Source organism: Microcaecilia unicolor, chromosome 2, assembly GCF_901765095.1.
Source record: "Microcaecilia unicolor chromosome 2, aMicUni1.1, whole genome shotgun sequence".
Classification (NCBI taxonomy): domain Eukaryota; kingdom Metazoa; phylum Chordata; class Amphibia; order Gymnophiona; family Siphonopidae; genus Microcaecilia; species Microcaecilia unicolor.
The window spans coordinates 172,988,564-173,007,067 of NC_044032.1; the positions used below are offsets into that span (position 1 = coordinate 172,988,564).

The 18,504-nt window shown below is 40.5% G+C and overlaps 1 protein-coding gene across 2 annotated transcripts in view; it reads right to left on the bottom strand.

Moving 5' to 3' along the window:
• PGGT1B (protein geranylgeranyltransferase type I subunit beta) overlaps window positions 1-18,504 on the bottom strand; it is an 85,503-nt gene that overhangs the window by 20,165 nt on the left and 46,834 nt on the right. For both annotated transcript variants that reach the window (XM_030193499.1, XM_030193498.1), the window contains exon 5: window positions 8,594-8,726. In XM_030193499.1, coding sequence (XP_030049359.1) covers window positions 8,594-8,726 — 133 coding nt within the window. The remainder of the gene's footprint in view (window positions 1-8,593; window positions 8,727-18,504) is intronic.

The window sequence follows — 18,504 nt, forward strand, 5'->3', positions numbered from 1 at the left end:
ATAATATTAGTATTATTATTGGAAGAAAAACAAAAAAAAAAAATCACCATCAACGATTTCTCCTCTCTCTCAACGAGATACTTTCCTGAGAAAATGGAGGAGCAGAACATAAACACTAGTACATGGATCCCTTAAGAGGGGAAAGATGCCAAGCCCACAACAGTCAATCATTCCTCACATTTTCTCAGACTTTCCCAATAACAAACCAAATACCCAGGCTTGGCAAACTACATTTGCCTGTGATACTATGTACATATTAATTCTCTTCCTCTGAATGTTTTAGTAAAAATCCTCAAGTTATTTTAAGCTTTTTACTCAGTAATTCCACCAAGGAAAACTGTAAAACAAGATTGCTGGCACCAAGCAGTTAACAGGTTGGTTGTTCTCCTTTAGCCTGGACAGTTTGCTTTTTAGCACAGATCAGCAGTCCTCACGCATGATGAAGTTCAACATATCCAAGGGATTAGTAAGAGAAGTAGTTCATGTTCAAATATCTGTACACTAGGCTTCAAGATTGAAGGTTAACTTAAAAAAAAACAAACCTGAAAGTTAACTTTAAAAAAAAAAAGAACAACTATTACTATGTTTTCATGCTAAGTCAAGAAAGTTTGAAAACTTGACTTTCATTGACATTCACGGCTATAAATAGGCCTGATTAACTTGCAAATAGTGACATAAGATGTGGTCAAAGAAAACCACATCTTCCTATCACAGTAAACAATGCAGGCCCTTTTCCCAGTAATTACTGGCTGTATCCTGACAAAGTAACATTGTAATAACGTGATAAGTGCATAAGGGGTTTAAGCAAGAATGAGTCAGTCCAAAATAGCCAATTACTTGGCTACATGACACATCATCATCCTGGCACATATGAAAGACTCAGTAAAGACTGCACGGGGATGAAAGGGAAGGTTTTTTTTGTTTTCTTTTTTTAAATTGCCACGTGAACACGGTGATACACAACACTAGCAAGACAACATGAGTAAACACAAATCATACAGGTACAATAGGTAAAAATAAGTTCCGTGTCCAAAAGAACTTACAAAGAACTTGGTGGCATAAAATGTTTTTAATCACGTTGCTCCCACTCAGCTAGCAAAAGGTATCAGACCCTGAATATTTCAAATCTGATATAGTATGCCTTATCAACTAAGAGGTAGTTCAATTATTTGTAAGCAGATTGCCAAAGACAAAATTTTCCTTTTGTGGATCACACAAAGATCTGCAACAGAATGGATACCCCTGAAGCAGACAAATTGAAAAATGATCTACAAAATCTGTAAGACTGGTTGATTGCTTGGCAGTTGCACTTCAATGCATAGAAGAGCAGAGTGATGTTTATGGAATAGAAAAAGCCAAAAGGTGCCATATGTAATGAGACACATAGATGTGCACAGGCCAAAAGAGAGTTTAAGGTGAATGGTCTCCAAGAATCTCAAGGACAGTCAATTACACAGAGTATCCACATCCAGAGTGACTTAAAGAAGCAAGATACCAAAGTGGGACAGAGAACATACTATCAGTGCCATCAATAGCTCTATACACCAACGCTAAAGCAGGAAAACTTGTTTTTTTTTGTGTGTGCTTCTTTCTGGAGGCAAAATGAAATGAGAGAACAGGAGAGCTGATCATGCAGGCAAGTGCAGCAGTAGTGGCAATACAGCAGGGCATCAAATCAAGACAGCAGCATAGGTAGTTGTGCTCTGTTTTTGTATGTAGGACTAAGAATCATTTAGAAAAAAGTTGACCAGACAGCTGCAACTAGCAAAACTAAAAGACTATTACTACTACTAATCATCAATTCTATAGCACTACTAGACGTACGCAGCACTGTACACTGAACATGTATGAGACAGTCCCTGCTCGACAGAGCTTACAATCTAATCAAGACATACAAACAGGACAAATAAGAGATAAGGGATTAAAGAGAGAGTGTGAGCACGTATTGCATTAGTGAAACTGTGCACTCAGTCCCCCTCCCAATCACATGGAAATTGAGGAAACCAAGCACATGGAGGTTTGCCTTTAGAAGAATTAGTTTTTCCACCCAGTCTGGTCTAGATTCATGATATCCGCTCCCATAGAAAATATATATTCGTTAGGTACGCTAGTTGGAGGGCAGGACAGAAGAACAACCAAAATGATTAATGGGATGGAACAACTCTCATATACGGAAATGTTAAAGAGGTTAAGGCTCTTCAGCTTAGAATAGAGACGGCTGAGGGGAGACATGTATGATAGAGGTCTACAATACCCCGAGTGGAATAGAACAGTTAAACATGAATCAATTGGTTTACTTTTATAGAGGACACTCCATAAAATTATATAGTAATACTCTTAAAACAAGACAGAAAAAATATTTTTTCATTCAATGCATAGTGAAGGTCTGGAACTTGTTGCTGGAGGATGTGATAAAAGCAGTTACATAGCTTTAAAAAAAAAAAAAAAAAGTTTGGACAAATCCCTGAAAGGTCAAATCAATAGAGCTTTATTAAAGGTAGACCTGGGGAAAGCCACTGCTTATGAGCAGCATAGGTCTGGCTACATTTTGGGATTCTTCCAGGTGCTTGTGACCTTGATTGGCCATTGTTGGGGAAAAAAAAGTTAGGGTAATTCTTATATTCTTATGACTGAAGGTTCTTCTGAAAATTTTCTTCTAATGTTTTAAAACTTAATTTAAATATGGGGAGAGGAGCTATGATGGGGTGAGATAGACAGAAATGTTGCTGTGGCTTGTCCGCTTCCATGCCTAGTTTTACACTCCCTCCTATCTTGCCACCCTAAATATTTGTTTAGAGACACCACTGAAGCAATGGCAATAGTGACCCCTCCTACTAGTGCTCAAACACCATTGAAGGGTTCTGTCCTTGCCTAGGAAGGCTCACATTCATCCTAAGAAAAAGTAATTAAGCAGTTACTAGAAAAGTCATTATACTATGTGCCTGACCCTGCAGACATCATTTATGGTAGCACTAGGTAGCTCAAGGCAGAAGCTACACCACAAACTACAATATTCTTCTATATTTATTCACAGTAGCTTAGAGCATTAAGTATTAAAGCAAAACTGCTGATCGCATCACTTTAAGAGAACTACTTAAGTGATCTGCAAATGACCATTTAACTTTAAAAATAAGCAGTATTTGTATAATACTCTGAAGCAAGTCTCCATTAGTCTAGTGTAATTTTTGTAAACAAATCAATAAATGATTATACCAGCCTTCTATTGTCTCCCCCTCAGATTTGTTGAGAAAACAATAATGCCACTTCATGTGCAATTGTTCTCAACAATTTACATAAGAATTCAAGATCTACCATATTGGCACAATTACTGGGCAACCTTGAATATAAAGTGAGTTCTAGCATTAGCCGATGTGAGAAAAGGAAGACATGAATTTGGAGGAACTCATTTATAATGCAAGCATACACTTATAGCTCTATAATCAGGTAAATATGTTTCAACAATTTTTTATTGAAGGTACCAACCACTTAACAGCTCATCCAATCCATACATAACATATACATACTCAAACCACTTAACCAAGATAAACATTCAGTACCCCAACAAAATGTTTAAATATTTTCACCCCCCCCCCCCGTTCCCATTTCTCATTGCTATCCCCTATATCCCGTTGAACTATACCAATCCTATGTCCCTAGCTCCCTCCTCCCACTCTACCCCCCCTAACCCCCCCTCCTTTCCCCAGGCCAACTTGCATGCTCTTATCCCTGTAGTTCCATTCCTTCTGTGCTGCCCCAAGACAACCTATCAATCAGGTAAATATAACATTACTCTAAATCACTGGTTCTCAACCAAGTCATCAGGACACAGTCAACCCAATCAGCTTTTCAGGGTATCTACAGTTACTACGCATCAGCTAGATTTGCATGCAATGGAGGCAGTGCATTGTCTCTCAAATAAAATCACTGGATATTGATAAAATCTACAACAATAGAGAAACAGCATATATGCCTAAGCAATTAGATGTCTATTTTTGTGAAAAGAAGCCCTCAGAACAGGTATTCACCCAAACTCTTTCCGCTTAAAAGAGAACATATCAAGAATGACCACGTCTCTTTTCTTTCATAGGGCTTCTAAAATGCACCAACAAAATTGCAACAACATGTATAAATATTAATGCTTAAATCTTATGGTGCTATCCACGTGAAAGTGATTAAAGTCTCAGGGCCCGATGCACAAAGCTTACTATGCTGTCAACGTTTCCTTTAGATGGCTTTGTAGCCAGTCTAAGTAAACATTATTCAGCGAGTGATGCACAAAGGGGTTTTCAGTGGCTCTAGTGTGTGTCATTAGCGGCCAACAAGAACCCTATGCAAACGTATTACAACAAGCTCATTAACATTCTAATGAGCATTCTATGCCATGCACAGCTCCAAAGTGCCTAGCTTTAATGAGCTAGATTTTAAGGCTGTTCTGGAGCCATTGGAAAGGGGAGAAACGGGCAGTTGAAAAAGGATGACTGCTTGTGCACCTTACCTCTCCCCACCACTGGTGCCCCCCAAACCAAAAATCCATGATGGTCCAGTGGACCACCTCCTGACTCCCCCTCACTGTAAACATCACTCCATGGTGGTCCAGTGACCTCGTACCCTGCCCCCACACAACTTAAATGCGCAGGAGGCAGGAGCACCACCTCCTCCCTCTGGGCTTGGCCCTCTCAAAATGGTGGTGCCAGCCACTGCCCAATGTATCCTGGGACACATTAGGAGGAGCTAAACATAAGGAGATTTTTCCCTTTACATGGTATTTAGCCCCTCCCAGGATGCACAGGGCAGGGGCTGGGTGCTGCCATTTTGAGATGGCCAGGCCTAGAGGCAGGTGTTGCTCCTACCCTCCTGTGCATTTGATGTACATTTTGTTTTGGTTTTTTTTGGGGGGTGGGGAAGTCACTAGATAACCAAGGAGGGTTTTTATTTTAATTACACGGTGGGGGGGGGGGGGGGGGGGGGGCACTGGACTCCCTTAAGTTTCTCCCCCCTCCAAATGACCTGTTGGCTTGAGCTGGACTCCTTCAAAACTCCCAGCAAGAGAGAGAGCTCTCTATCTTTCCGGGGGCCAGCTTGAGCCTACAGGTTAACACCAGAGTCCTTGAAGACATTTTTTTTTTTTATAACAAAACCTGTTGGGCATTCCAATTAATTCTCAGCCGTGAAGTCCCAGTCTTTTGTATGCATGTTTTCACTGTAGATATCTTGAAAACATGACTGGTGAGGTGCGATTCCAAAGACTGGGTTGAGAACCACTACATTAAGAGGCTGATGTAATACACTGTGTGTTAGGACTGTGCACTGAGCTTCATCATTCAGTTTCTTAATGCAAGTGCTAAAAAAAAAACATTTTTTTTTTAGTCTTGATGAAGTAAAACATTGGCATGAAAATTACTGAGCATTAAAAAAAAACATGCACAGATAGAAGTTATGCACATTGCTAAAGAGTTTTCTGCATACAGTTGAAGTCTTTCTTTTACCCTTTCTATTAGTAATGCATGAGCTGATACACATTCAAAGAAATGAAAGAAAAAAAATGATGCCCCTCACTCTAAAGCACATTATCAACTCCAGGGCATCCTGGACTAGGGCGTTCCCAAAGCTGCAGTATCCCCATGGACCAGAATACCTCTTCCTCTCTGCAATTATAGAAATTGGTGACACCCAACCCCTAGCAGAACACTGGAATACATCCCTAGGGGTCAGTTTGATAACAAGGGAGCACTCCCTTATTAGGTAAGCCAACTCCTTGTCGTGTGTTTTGAGGTAATATGAGGTCAGGTACCATCATTTTCCAATATAGCAACTTCAGGTATGTGTAGGGGTATAGGGAAAGGCCCAGTAGGGCCACTAGGATCTTTTCACTGTAAAGATAAAAGGAGAGAGTGTACTTCAGGGCCTGCTGGGGCCATCAGGAACTTTTTCTCAACTAGGTTATTTAAAGGGTCATTTAAGGTAAAGTGCTGTTCTTTACCTTAGATCCTAGCATGAGAGTTACCAGGTCATTTATTTCAGTTCATGGGGTTATAATAAAGATTCAGCACCGAGAGGGAATTAAAAAGCACACCAAAATGTAGCAGGGATTATTATTTTCTTTAACATTGGCAGGTATTCCCTATATTGCTAGTCTATACTCTATACATATTTGTATGCAAACCACGCTATCCTTTAAAGAGTGGTGGATTTTGTTCATGCTAAAGTCCTTACTACATCAGATAGTAACATTATTGTAGGAAAATCCTAAGTATCCCACTACACTAAAGGATGACACAATGCCTAGACTAACATACAGGTCTAATGGGTCTAGCTCTTGCCTACCTTATTGTCTGGTAGAGATTCAATCTCCCATTAGGGCATGAAAGATCAGTCCTTGAGAATAAAGTAAAATGTACTTCAACATTTCTAGCATAATATGCTGGCAACCCTTAACACTTCATGGAGTGTGATTCCTCTGTATGTTACTTGTACAAACTTCCACTGAATTTACATACTAATGCTCATATTTCTGTTCCCATAAGATATTAACAGTGTTTATAGTTTTTCAAAGATTGAAGTTTTCCAGTATAGCTCTTCTTGCTGGTTGATTGTTGGGGGCTGTGTCTCAAGGATATAAACCCTGCATATTATCTTATGTGCTTTATATGTTATATTTCAATGTGCGCTTGATCTTGTTTTAATCTTTTCACTGTGTCATTATTTGTATATTAAAGTATTTTTGATCGCCACCTTGAGCCCCACGTGTTAAGAAGGACAGAAAGTTGGATTAAATGAAATAAAACAGCCCAGAATGCTGTAGTCCAGATCATCACTGGTTGTAGTGAATGGGAAAGTGCTAGCTCATCTTAAGTGGTCTGTATTTATTGCCAATAAAAACAATGGATTTGATTTAAGATTGAAAGTTCTTCAAATGAATAGACTTGCACATTTATATGATATAGTGAGGGTTTCTATTTTAAGGTATTTATTTTCCAGCTAATTAGTGATTCTTTAAGGGTACAAAAACTATAAGAAATAGGTGTACTTCTGCGATCTGCTGGATAGCTGTAAACTGGACTGGCTGCTGCCAGATACAGAATGCTAGAATCAGCGGATCTCAGCTAGAGTCAACATAGCTTTTTTTTTTTTTTTTTAATGTTTTAATGTTCTATGTCACTTAGGAGTTTTCAATACACAAAAATAAGTGGTGGACACCAGACAAGCGAGGGGAAGGGTGAAAGAGTAATAGAGGAAGTGATGTTTTTCTGGTGTTTACCCAATAAACAGCTATTTTAAATTTTCTGCATTGTAGTGTTTTATTAATGCTTATCAGTTAAAACCTAACGTTGGAAGCCCTACATGTAATCCAGATAAAGCACAAATATGTATCCTTGTCCCCTTCCCTATCTAGTTCACTCTGTTAGATGCTTGTATTACCTTTAAGTTTGTACTTTTATTTAATTTACTGTAAGCCACATTGAGCCTGCACGAGTGGGAAAATGTGGGATATAAGCAACAAATAAATAAATAAATAAATAAATGCTTGGCTAGATGTCAGTAGGTATCCCTTTCTGGATTTTTTTTTTTTTTTTTTAGAGCTCCTAAGCCCTTTAGATAACTGATTTGCAATTTTGGAAAGGTCTACTGATTGAATTATGTCAGGAAACCAACTTGCTGATCTTTAGAAGAGAAAAAAAAATGGAAGACTTAGAGGCTCATTTTCAAAGCACTTAGCCTCCCAAAGTTCCATAGAAACCTATGGAACTTAGCCTCCCAAAGTGCTTTGAAAATATGCCTCTGTCTCTTTGTAATGATTTTCTGTTATCTTATATCTGGTTTTAATTGTGGATAAATATATATTTTTATGTTTTATTATAAATTGCTAAGTTTTTAATTGCAATTTTAGTTTGTCATTGGACGACTTCCTAAAGGAAAAGTCCATAGACCATTTATTAAATGGACTTGGGGAAAATCCACTGCTTATTTCTGGGATAAGAAGCACAAAATGATTTGTACTTTTTTGGGGTCTTGCCAGGTATTTGTGACCTGGATTGGAAACTGTTGGAAACAGGATGCTGGGCTTGATGGACCTTTGGTCTGTCCCATTATGGCACTACTTATGTACACTGTAGTGCATAGAAAGATTATTTGTTGTACATCACTTTAAATAAGCACTAGTTAAAGAAGCTGGCATTCAAATTACACACACATATGGATATAGATAGATATAGAATGGAGGAGTGGCCTAGTGGTTAGAGCACTGGTCTTGCAATCCAGAGGTGGCCGGTTCAAATCCCACTGCGGCTCCTTGTGATCTTGGGCAAGTCACAACCCTCCATTGCCTCAGGTACAAACTTAGATTGTGAGCCCTCCTGGGACAGAGAAATATCCAGTGTACCTGAATGGAACTCACCTTGAGCTACTACTGAAAAAGGTGTGAGCAAAATCTAAATAAATATCTAATAAAAAATAGAGATATATAGAATATAAATTAAAAATATTTGTGCATTCTAAATTTGATTTATCAGTAACAGAAAACAACCCCTGATCTTGGGGAATAGCTGAAGAGAAGAGAAGCAAAGTGATTACTTTATCAAAACTCAAAACTCACCATACTTCGTCTGATATAGTCGATGGATTTCTTCATATCCATTCCAGACCAGTTGTTGAGCATGTAGCAAATGCAAGAGGCACAATACACAAACCTCATGTCATTCTCACTGCCTTCAGGTACTGCACAGAAACTATAAAAAAATATGGACATGTCATTCTCAATGGAAGGGACATTCAACCATATCATCACAGGGCCAATTTCTATACTCTACTGAAAAGTGATAAGCCTATTTTTGCTTTGTGAAATCGTTCTTAAAAAATGTATCACTTATTTTGGCATGGAGATAGGTCTTACCTGATAATTTTCTTTCCTTTAGTCCTTCTCGCTTTTCCATCAACCAGCAGGTGGAAATAGAGAACTGGAAACTTGAGATGAGACATCTCTCTTGGAAGCCAGTCGTATTTACGTAGACAAGCAGTAAGCAGCTGTTGTGCTTATTCTGAGTTTCTCCTTAATAAGCACAACAACCTTAAACAATTCATTAACCTAACACTAATCAGATGAGCAAAGACGTGTTGGGACTGCTGCTTTTTAACATATTTATAAATGATCTAGAGATGGCAGTAACAAGTGAGGTAATAAATCTGAGATGATACAAAGTTATTCAAAGTTGTTAAATTGCAAGAGGATTGTGAAAAATTGCATGGCGACCTTATGAGACAGACTGGGCATCCAAAGGGCAGATGATGTTTAATGTGAGCAACTGCAAAGTGATGCATATAGACAAGAGGAACCCAAACCATAGCTACGAGATGCAAGGTTCCACATTAGGAGTCACGGCCCAGGAAAAGGATCTAGGTATCATTGTTGATGATACATTGAAACCCTCTGCTAAGTATGCAGTGGAGGAGGCTAAGAAAGCAAATAGGAATTATTAGGAAAAGAATGGAAAACAAAATGCAATGTTATAATGTCTTTATATCGTTCCATGGTGCGACTGCACCTCAAATACTGTGTGCAATTCTGGTCATCGCATCTCAAAAAGATATAGCGGAATTAGAAGAGATATAGAGAAGGGCAACGAAAATGATAAAGAGGATGGGATAACATCCCTATGAGGAAAGGCTAAGGCTCTGCAGTATGGAGAAGAAACGGCAGAGGAGAGATATAATAGAGGGCTACAAAATACTGAGTGGAGTTGAACTGGTAGACGTGAATCACTTGTTTACTCTTCTCAAAAATACTAGAACTAGGGGACACACAATGAAACAGTGATCATAACATGATTAAGTTTGAGCTACTATCTGGGATGAACCCGCAAAAGAAATCTACTGTAGCTGCATTTAATTTTTAAAAGGGTGACTATAATAAAATGAAGAAAATGGTTAAAAGAAACCAAAAGGATCAGCTGCAAAGGTTAGGACACTAAAATCAGGCATGGACATTATTCAAAAATAACCATCTTGGAAGTCCAGTCCAGATGCATTCCACGTATTTGCAAAGACGGAAAGAGAAAACGACAGCCTGTATGGTTAAAAGGTGAAGTAAAAGAGGCCATTACAGCCAAAAGATTGTCCTTCAAAGAATGGAAAAAGGACCCAACCAAAGAAAATAAGTAGCAACGTAAGTACTGGCAAGTCAGATGCAAAGCATTAATAAAGAAGGTTAAAAGAGAATATGAACAGAAACTGTCGCAGAGGCTAAAACTCACAGTAACAACTTTTTCAGGTACATCAGAAGCAGAAAGCCTGCAAGGGAATCCATGGGACCGTTAGATCACTAAGGAGCAAAAAGGGCACTCAGGGAGGACAAGGCCATAGCGGAGAAACCTAATGAATTCTTTGCTTCTGTCTTTACGGAAGATGTAAGAGATCTGCCTATATCAGAAATGGTTTTCAAGGGTGATAGAGGAATTGAAAGAAATCTCGGTGAACCTGGACGATGTACTGAGCCAAACTGACAAATTAAAGAGTAGTAAATCACCTGGACCAGATGGCATACATACAAGGGTACTCAAAGAACTCATGCATGAAATTGCTGACCTGTGGTTAGTAATATGTAACCTGTCATTAAAATCGTCCATAGCACCTGAAGATTGGATGGTAGCCAATGTGATGCCGATTTTTAAAAAGGGTTCTAGGGGTGATCCGGGAAATTATAGACCAGTAAAGCCTGACAAAATAGTGGTAATCATTACAAAAAATAAAATTATAGAACACAGACAAACATGGTTTAATGGGACAGAGTCACCATGAGTTCAGCTGAGGGAAGTCCTGCCTCACCAATTTGCTTCATTTCTTTGGAGGCGTGAATAAACATGTGGCTAAAGGTGAGCTGGTTGATGTAGTGTATCTAGATTTTCAGCAAGCTTTTGATAAAGTTCCTCATGAGAGACTCCTGAGAAAAATGAAAAAGCCATGGGATAGGAGGCAAGGTTCTGATGTGGATTAGGAACTGGTTATTGGACAGAAAACAGAGGGTAGGGTTAAATGGTCATTTCTCTCAGTGGAGGAGAGTGACCATTTCTCTGAATGGAGGAGAGTGAACAGTAGATGCTGCATGGATCTGTAAACAGATACTATCTAACATATTTACAAATGATATGGAAATCGGAACGACAAGTGAGGTGATCAAATGTGCAGATACAAAACTATTCAAGGTTGTTAAAACACGTACAGACTGTGAAGACAGGGCATCCAAATGGCAGATGAAATTTAATGTGGACAAATGCAAGGTGATGCACACTGGAATGAATAATCCGAATCACAGTTACCTGATGCTAGGGTCCAACTTGGGGGTCAGCGATCAAGAAAAATATCTGTGTGTCGCTGTAAATAATACCCTGAAATCTTCTGCTCAGTGTGTGGCGGTGGCCAAAAAAGCAAACAGGATACTAGAAATTATTGGGAAAGGCATGGTGAATAAGACCAAAAATACTATAATGCCTTTGTATCGCTCCATGGTGCATCCGCACCTTGAGTATTGTGTTCAGTTCTGGTCACCATATCTCAAAAAAGATATAGCAGAATTAGAAAAGGTTCAAAGAAGAGCGACTAAAATGATAAAGGGGATGGAACTCCTCTCGTAAGAGGAAATGCTAAAGAAGTTAGGGCTCTTCAGCTTGGAAAAAGACGGCTGAGAGGAGATTTGATTTAGGTCTACAAAATCCTGAGTGGTGTAGAATAAGTAAATCAATTTTTTACTCGTTCCAAAAGTACAAAGACTTGGGGACACTCCAGGAAGTTACATGGAAATACTTTTAAAACAAATAGGATGCCTTCTTTCTTTGGGGCAATGAAGTAAATGGAGTACCTGCCTTGTCCCTGTTCAGCCAGGGGAACTGGAAAAATGGCCCAGAGCGCCAGCAAGGAATCTACTATGGTCTGAACCTCGACCACCTTGGCTCCCTTTCGACAAGAAGACTGCAAGATGAGGAGAAACCAGGTGAGAGAACGCCAACTTCTAACCTTCTGTAAGACTATCCAGAACCACTGATCTGACTTGGTTTTGGCCCATTTTTCCCAAAACTCCTGAAGACATCCTCCCACTAGAGGAAGAGAAAATTGAACTAGCCTCGGATCACTGAAAAGCTCTGAAGGCACTGGGTGTTTAACTGACAAGAGGAGGACTTCCTGTTTACACAAAAGGAAGACTGGCATGTCTGAAAGTGGTACTTCTGACCATATTGCTGATGACTGGGTTGATACGGTCTGCTCTCTCACGATTGAGAGACCCCTGAAGAAAGATAACTAGAGGCTTTTGGCTCACCTGCCAACAACTACTGTGGCTTAGTTTCCCCCCAGTTCTTTCACCATGTTACTGAGATCATCTCCAAATAGCCACTTGCACTGAAAGGGCAGTCTGACTAGATGTGACTGAGGCTGCAACTGCTGCCCTATGCTACAACCAGAGTTGCCAACGTGCTGCGACAGCCAAAGACATACTGTGGACCATAACCCGTAACATGTCATAAATAGCATCCGCCAAGTAGTTCAACCCTGCTTCCAGCTGAGCATTATGGTGCCCGACTTGTGTTGCCAACTGCCGATGCCAATTCAAGCATGCTCTTGCCATGAACGAGCTGCACACTGTCGCTTGAACGCCTAAAAAGGCCACTTCAAAGACTTGTTTTAGCGAGCCTTCTAACTTCCTATCCTGTAGGTCTTTTAGGGCAATGATGCATTCCACCAGCAAAGTGGTCATCTTAGTCCGTTGCTTTTTAATGTATTTATAAATGACCTAGAGATGGGAATAACTAGTGAGGTAATTAAATTCGCCGATGACACAAAATTATTCAGGGTCGTCAAGTCGCAGGAGGAATGTGAACGATTACAGGAGGACCTTGCGAGACTGGGAGAATGGGCGTGCAAGTGGCAGATGAAGTTCAATGTTGACAAGTGCAAAGTGATGCATGTGGGTAAGAGGAACCCGAATTATAGCTACGTCTTGCAAGGTTCCGCGTTAGGAGTTACGGATCAAGAAAGGGATCTGGGTGTCGTCGTCGATGATACGCTGAAACCTTCTGCTCAGTGTGCTGCTGCGGCTAGGAAAGCGAATAGAATGTTGGGTGTTATTAGGAAGGGTATGGAGTCCAGGTGTGCGGATGTTATAATGCCGTTGTATCGCTCCATGGTGCGACCGCACCTGGAGTATTGTGTTCAGTACTGGTCTCCGTATCTCAAAAAAGATATAGTAGAATTGGAAAAGGTACAGCGAAGGGCGACGAAAATGATAGTGGGGATGGAACGACTTTCCTATGAAGAGAGGCTGAGAAGGCTAGGGCTTTTTAGCTTGGAGAAGAGACGGCTGAGGGGAGATATGATAGAAGTGTATAAAATAATGAGTGGAATGGATCGGGTGGATGTGAAGCGACTGTTCACGCTATCCAAAAATACTAGGACTAGAGGGCATGAGTTGAAGCTACAGTGTGGTAAATTTAAAACGAATCGGAGAAAATTTTTCTTCACCCAACGTGTAATTAGACTCTGGAATTCGTTGCCGGAGAACGTGGTACGGGCGGTTAGCTTGACGGAGTTTAAAAAGGGGTTAGATAGATTCCTAAAGGACAAGTCCATAGACCGCTATTAAATGGACTTGGAAAAATTCCGCATTTTTAGGTATAACTTGTCTGGAATGTTTTTACGTTTGGGGAGCGTGCCAGGTGCCCTTGACCTGGATTGGCCACTGTCGGTGACAGGATGCTGGGCTAGATGGACCTTTGGTCTTTCCCAGTATGGCTGTACTTATGTACTTATGTCACTGCCATAATCAGGGATCCCACCCTGGGAAGCTGCAATTTCTCTTTTTTCCTCCTGAACCAATGGGTAGAGGTGAGCCATGGCTCTTCCCACTCTGAGCCTTGTGTCCAGCGAGATCCTCACGAAGCTGTAATCAGGTCCTGAATGTCCGCATGCATCGAGAAGGCCTTAGAAGGACCTCTAAGCCCCCTCATGATTGACAAAGATGGAACTGCTGATGCTGAAGCAGAAGACTCCTCAATGGAATGTACCGTCAATGTGTCAGAGAGAGAGAAAAAGTACTAAGCTCCTCTTTATGAAAGAACCTTGGTACTTCGGGTCATAGGAGCCAACTTTTCAAAATGATTGGGGGCGATGAATTTTTTTTTTTACAGGTGGTGCATTCCCCCTCCCCCCATCCCTCCGAGTTCCAGGCCCCCCTCCCTCCGAGTTCCAGGGCCCTCCCTCCCTTTGAATTTTAAAAGTCATCTATCTTACCTCATCAGGGTTTGGGCGGCAGCAGACGTAAAAAGCATGCAGGCTCGGCGCTTAATTGTTTTCCCTTCTCTCTCAGCTCTGGTCCTGCCCTAATTTCCTGTTTCCGCAAGGGTGGGACCAGAGCTGAGAGAGAGAGAAGGGAAAACAACTAAGCACTGAGCCGAGCCTGCATGCTTTTTACTGCTGCTGTTGCTGCCCTAACCGTGACGAGGTAAAATAGATGACTTTTAAAATTTGTAGGGAGGGGGCCTGGAACTCGATGGGAGGGAGGGAGGGAGGGAGGGAACAAACTTCCGGTGGGTGAAATATTGGGGGTGCTCGAGCACCCACAGCACCCATGGAGTCGGCGCCTATGCTTCTGGTCATCCTTCTCAGGAGACAGCTCTCCCTCCTCTAACAGCTCCTTCAAAGATGGCTCCTCTGAATAGGCCAATGTGGAGGAGTGGCCTAGTGGTTAGGGTGGTGGACTTTGGTCCTGGGGAACTGAGGAACTGAGTTCAATTCCCACTTCAGGCACAGGCAGCTCCTTGTGACTCTGGGCAAGTCACTTAACCCTCCATTGCCCCATGTAAGCCGCATTGAGCCTGCCATGAGTGGGAAAGCGCGGGGTACAAATGTAACAAAAATTTACAAAAAAATAAGCAAGGAGAATCAGAGATAGTCTCATCTGCCTACTCCTCAAGGGGTGAATGAGACCTCTTAGAAGCCGGAAGGGCAGCAAGCCGAGAAACCGAAGCACCTTGCAGTACTCCCAAGCAGTTCTGAATCAAGCCTTAGTCCGACTTAACAGTGTTGGCTAATCTGGATGCTCTCCCCAAGCTCACAGTCTCCACAAGTCTTACCACAAATGAGAAAGGCTCAGGAATAATACTCTGTCCTAAGCTCTCTAAAGGTTCTAGTTCTGGAAAATGAGAGCTCTACAGGAAACAGGGGAAAGGTGAAGGTAGAGAAGAAGTAAATTTGTGGGGCACCACAAGACAGGTATCTAATCACCTCCAGATATGACTCGGCAGACTCAAGCCACTCACAAAGCTCAACTGGGGATCAGTTAACCAACTGGATCAGGAACAAATCACTCACAACCAGAGGCTGAAAAGTACGTCATCTATCTACTGGAGACAGAAAATAATGAGGAGCTGGACTGGATGCCAAGAGATGTCTTGGTTCAGTTCTCTCTCTCCACCTGCTGGTTGATGGACACAACTATCCCATATGTTCTGGAATAGCGGGAAGCTATGTAATGGAAACAGCAGTTCACCTCATTGGGTTGCTTGACTTTATTTTCCTGTAGCTGTGTGGAATTCTGCTAGAAATCTAGTTTCATAACAAGAAATATTAAAAGTAATATTCAAAAGAACAAAACTAATACAACTAACGGAAAACACAGTTTTCAGTTCTTATTTTTGGTTTTGATGCATTCTATTTACTTTCACTTACCCTAAACTATTGGTTTAATAAAAGACTACAAATAAAAAACGTAATAAAAGAATATAACAAGCTCGCAAACTCAAAAAACAAGAGTAAAACAAACAACTAAAACCTTCTGAAGAATCCACATCTTAAATCTAAGTAGTAAAAATGATCTTTCGTTAAACAAAAGTTCTTAAGATAACGAGTATTTTGGATTCGAGTATTTTGGATTTAAATCATTCTATTTTCGGCTATAGCTCAAGGCATCATCAACTTTGATACACTGCAACATCACTGATACCTCTAAGCAATTTACAAGTTTCAAAAATTAAGGGGAAAGGAGAATCAAACATACAAAGACCAAGGAAGGACTAAGAGGAGAATTTAAAATCATAATCAAGATGATTACTTGGGTAAACATGCAATTACCATCAAGAAAAGTATAGTAAGACATTGTAAATATTATGTTAACAGGGAATACACATGAAGGCAAAGGAGGAAATAAGACACCATACTCACAAACTAGGAGGGGATAGCTACTGAACTAGTCAAATGCAGAGGTGATAGAAATTATTCTGAGGGAAAGACCTGGTTAAAAGTAGAAAGCTTTTAGGACCAATTTGAACTTAATACAGAAAGTTTCTGGGCAAATATAAAGAGGAAGCCTGTTCTTGATTACTACAGCTACTACCCTGAAACAGCAAGATTACTATCAAAGCAATGCCTAAGATTTTCAGTCAGAGGAACAGGAATGCCAAGAATAGGTGTTAACAGTTACTAGAGGGGAGCAATAATCAGAAAAACACATACATTGGCATTTGAAGGACTGAGTTTTAATCCACTTATAGCAAACCAATTGCCAATTTTCAAGGCTGACAGAAAAGTCAGAGAAAGGATAGGGTGAAGTAATTGAATGCTGTCTATATAAATAAAGCAAACAAAATCCAGTGACTGAATTAACAGAGCCAAAGGAGCAAGATAAATGTTAAACAAAATAGGAGCAAGGATGGATCCCTGAGGAACTCCACTGTGTAAAGGGAAGGGAGAAGAAACAATCTTATCAATGAATCTTGAAAGATCTGTAAGGGAAGACTGAAATCAGTCCAAAACTGTACCAGACATGGAGATCTGCAAGACTGCAGAGAAAAATGGAATGATTTAATAAGTTAAAAGCTGCTGACAGTGAGGAGAAAATCCTGACCTCGGTCAAAACTTTAACGGATGAATTCTCAAAGAGCAAGGAGAGTAGACTCAGTATTGTAGTATGCAGAAAACCTTGTTTGCCTTGGGTGTAAAGCATTAATAGAGTAAGAAGCTCAACCGAGTAGAAACCAACTTCTCAGTGACTTTAGAAATGAAAGAGGAAGACACATTAAATGTGTCAGCCTTGACTTTCAGATGTGGTAGGACAGCCCATTTTCTAAATCCGAAGGTACTAAATTATATTAAAGGCCAATGGAAACCATGATATGATAGTGGAGAATAGGTGAGAGAAATCATTTATGAAACAAGTTGGTACTGGGTCCACAGGTGAGGTAGTGGAGCACACGCATAATACCACCTTAGATAAGGCAGGAGAGGTTGGGGGACAGTAAATCAGCGAAGGAAGACAGGTGTCCAGAAATGATGAGATAGTCCCTTGGGTAGTTCCAGTCATCTGCAGAGAGGTTAGAAGCAAAAGAACTTATTCTGAAAACTAGCAGCGATTTACTCAGCAGTTAAAACCAATGTGTGAGGACTGTGAAGAGGCAAGATATTCAAGTATGAAAGCTAATTTCCTGTCTTTAGAGGGCTTACAATCTAAGTTTGTACCTGAGACAACAGAGAGTAAAGCAACTCACCCAAAATCATAAGAAGCCAATGGGATTTTAACCAGACTTCCCTGGTTCTCAGCTTGCTGCTCTAACCTTTAGCCTACTCCACTCCAAAATACAGTCCATAATGAAATCTGCAGACTGAAAATAAAATGTCCTTTCCTTTTGTTTCTCCTTATCATACCGTTAGCTGATTAGATCACAGAAGAGTGCCATCTCCACCTTCCTTTTGTGGTATTTATTTTTATGGCTCTTCCTTATGTCTCTCACCTCCATTCCATTCTGCATATATTGAAACATTTTTCTTCCATGTCATCTCTTTCCTCTCCATTTCCCCACGTTTCGTTATCTTTTTTCTTTCATCTCCCCTTTCCATCTTATTCCTCTTTATTCCCTGCCCCATGTTCCTTATCCTCAAGTCTCAGCCTCCAGCTTCCTTTTCCTTGCCAGCTTTTACCTCCTTTCCCACCCCTCCATCTAAGTCCCTCTGTTTTCACCTTTCCATTTGCCTCTCCTCACCCTGACCATCAGTTACTTAGCCCAGATTCTATATTTCATTCCAGTTTTTCTTTTTCTCTCATACACATATTTTAACTTATCTTCCCTTACACAGTCCAAACTTTGTCTCCCTCATCTTACTCCTCATCTTTCCCCCCATCTCTATTAATTCTTACATCTCTCTCCCTTCGTGTCTCCCTCTTTTCCATCCATTAATTTTCTTCCCATCATCCAGATCCCTTCTAATTTCTATCTCCTTCTCTCTCATTCTCCATTCCTCCTATCACCATGTTCTCCATCTTTCTCCTCCCTCTTATTTTTCCTCCACACAAAAAACAGGTTCTCCTTGGTTTTGTGTTCTCATCTCTACCTACCACTTGCACCCAAATTTTAGTTTTAAATACATTTTCACTGCTAGGTTCAGATATACAGAACACACCAGTAATGATTTTAAAACATTAGGTCCAACATTTTGATGCAAAGCTCAGAACTGCTTTCAAAGTTGAAAGGG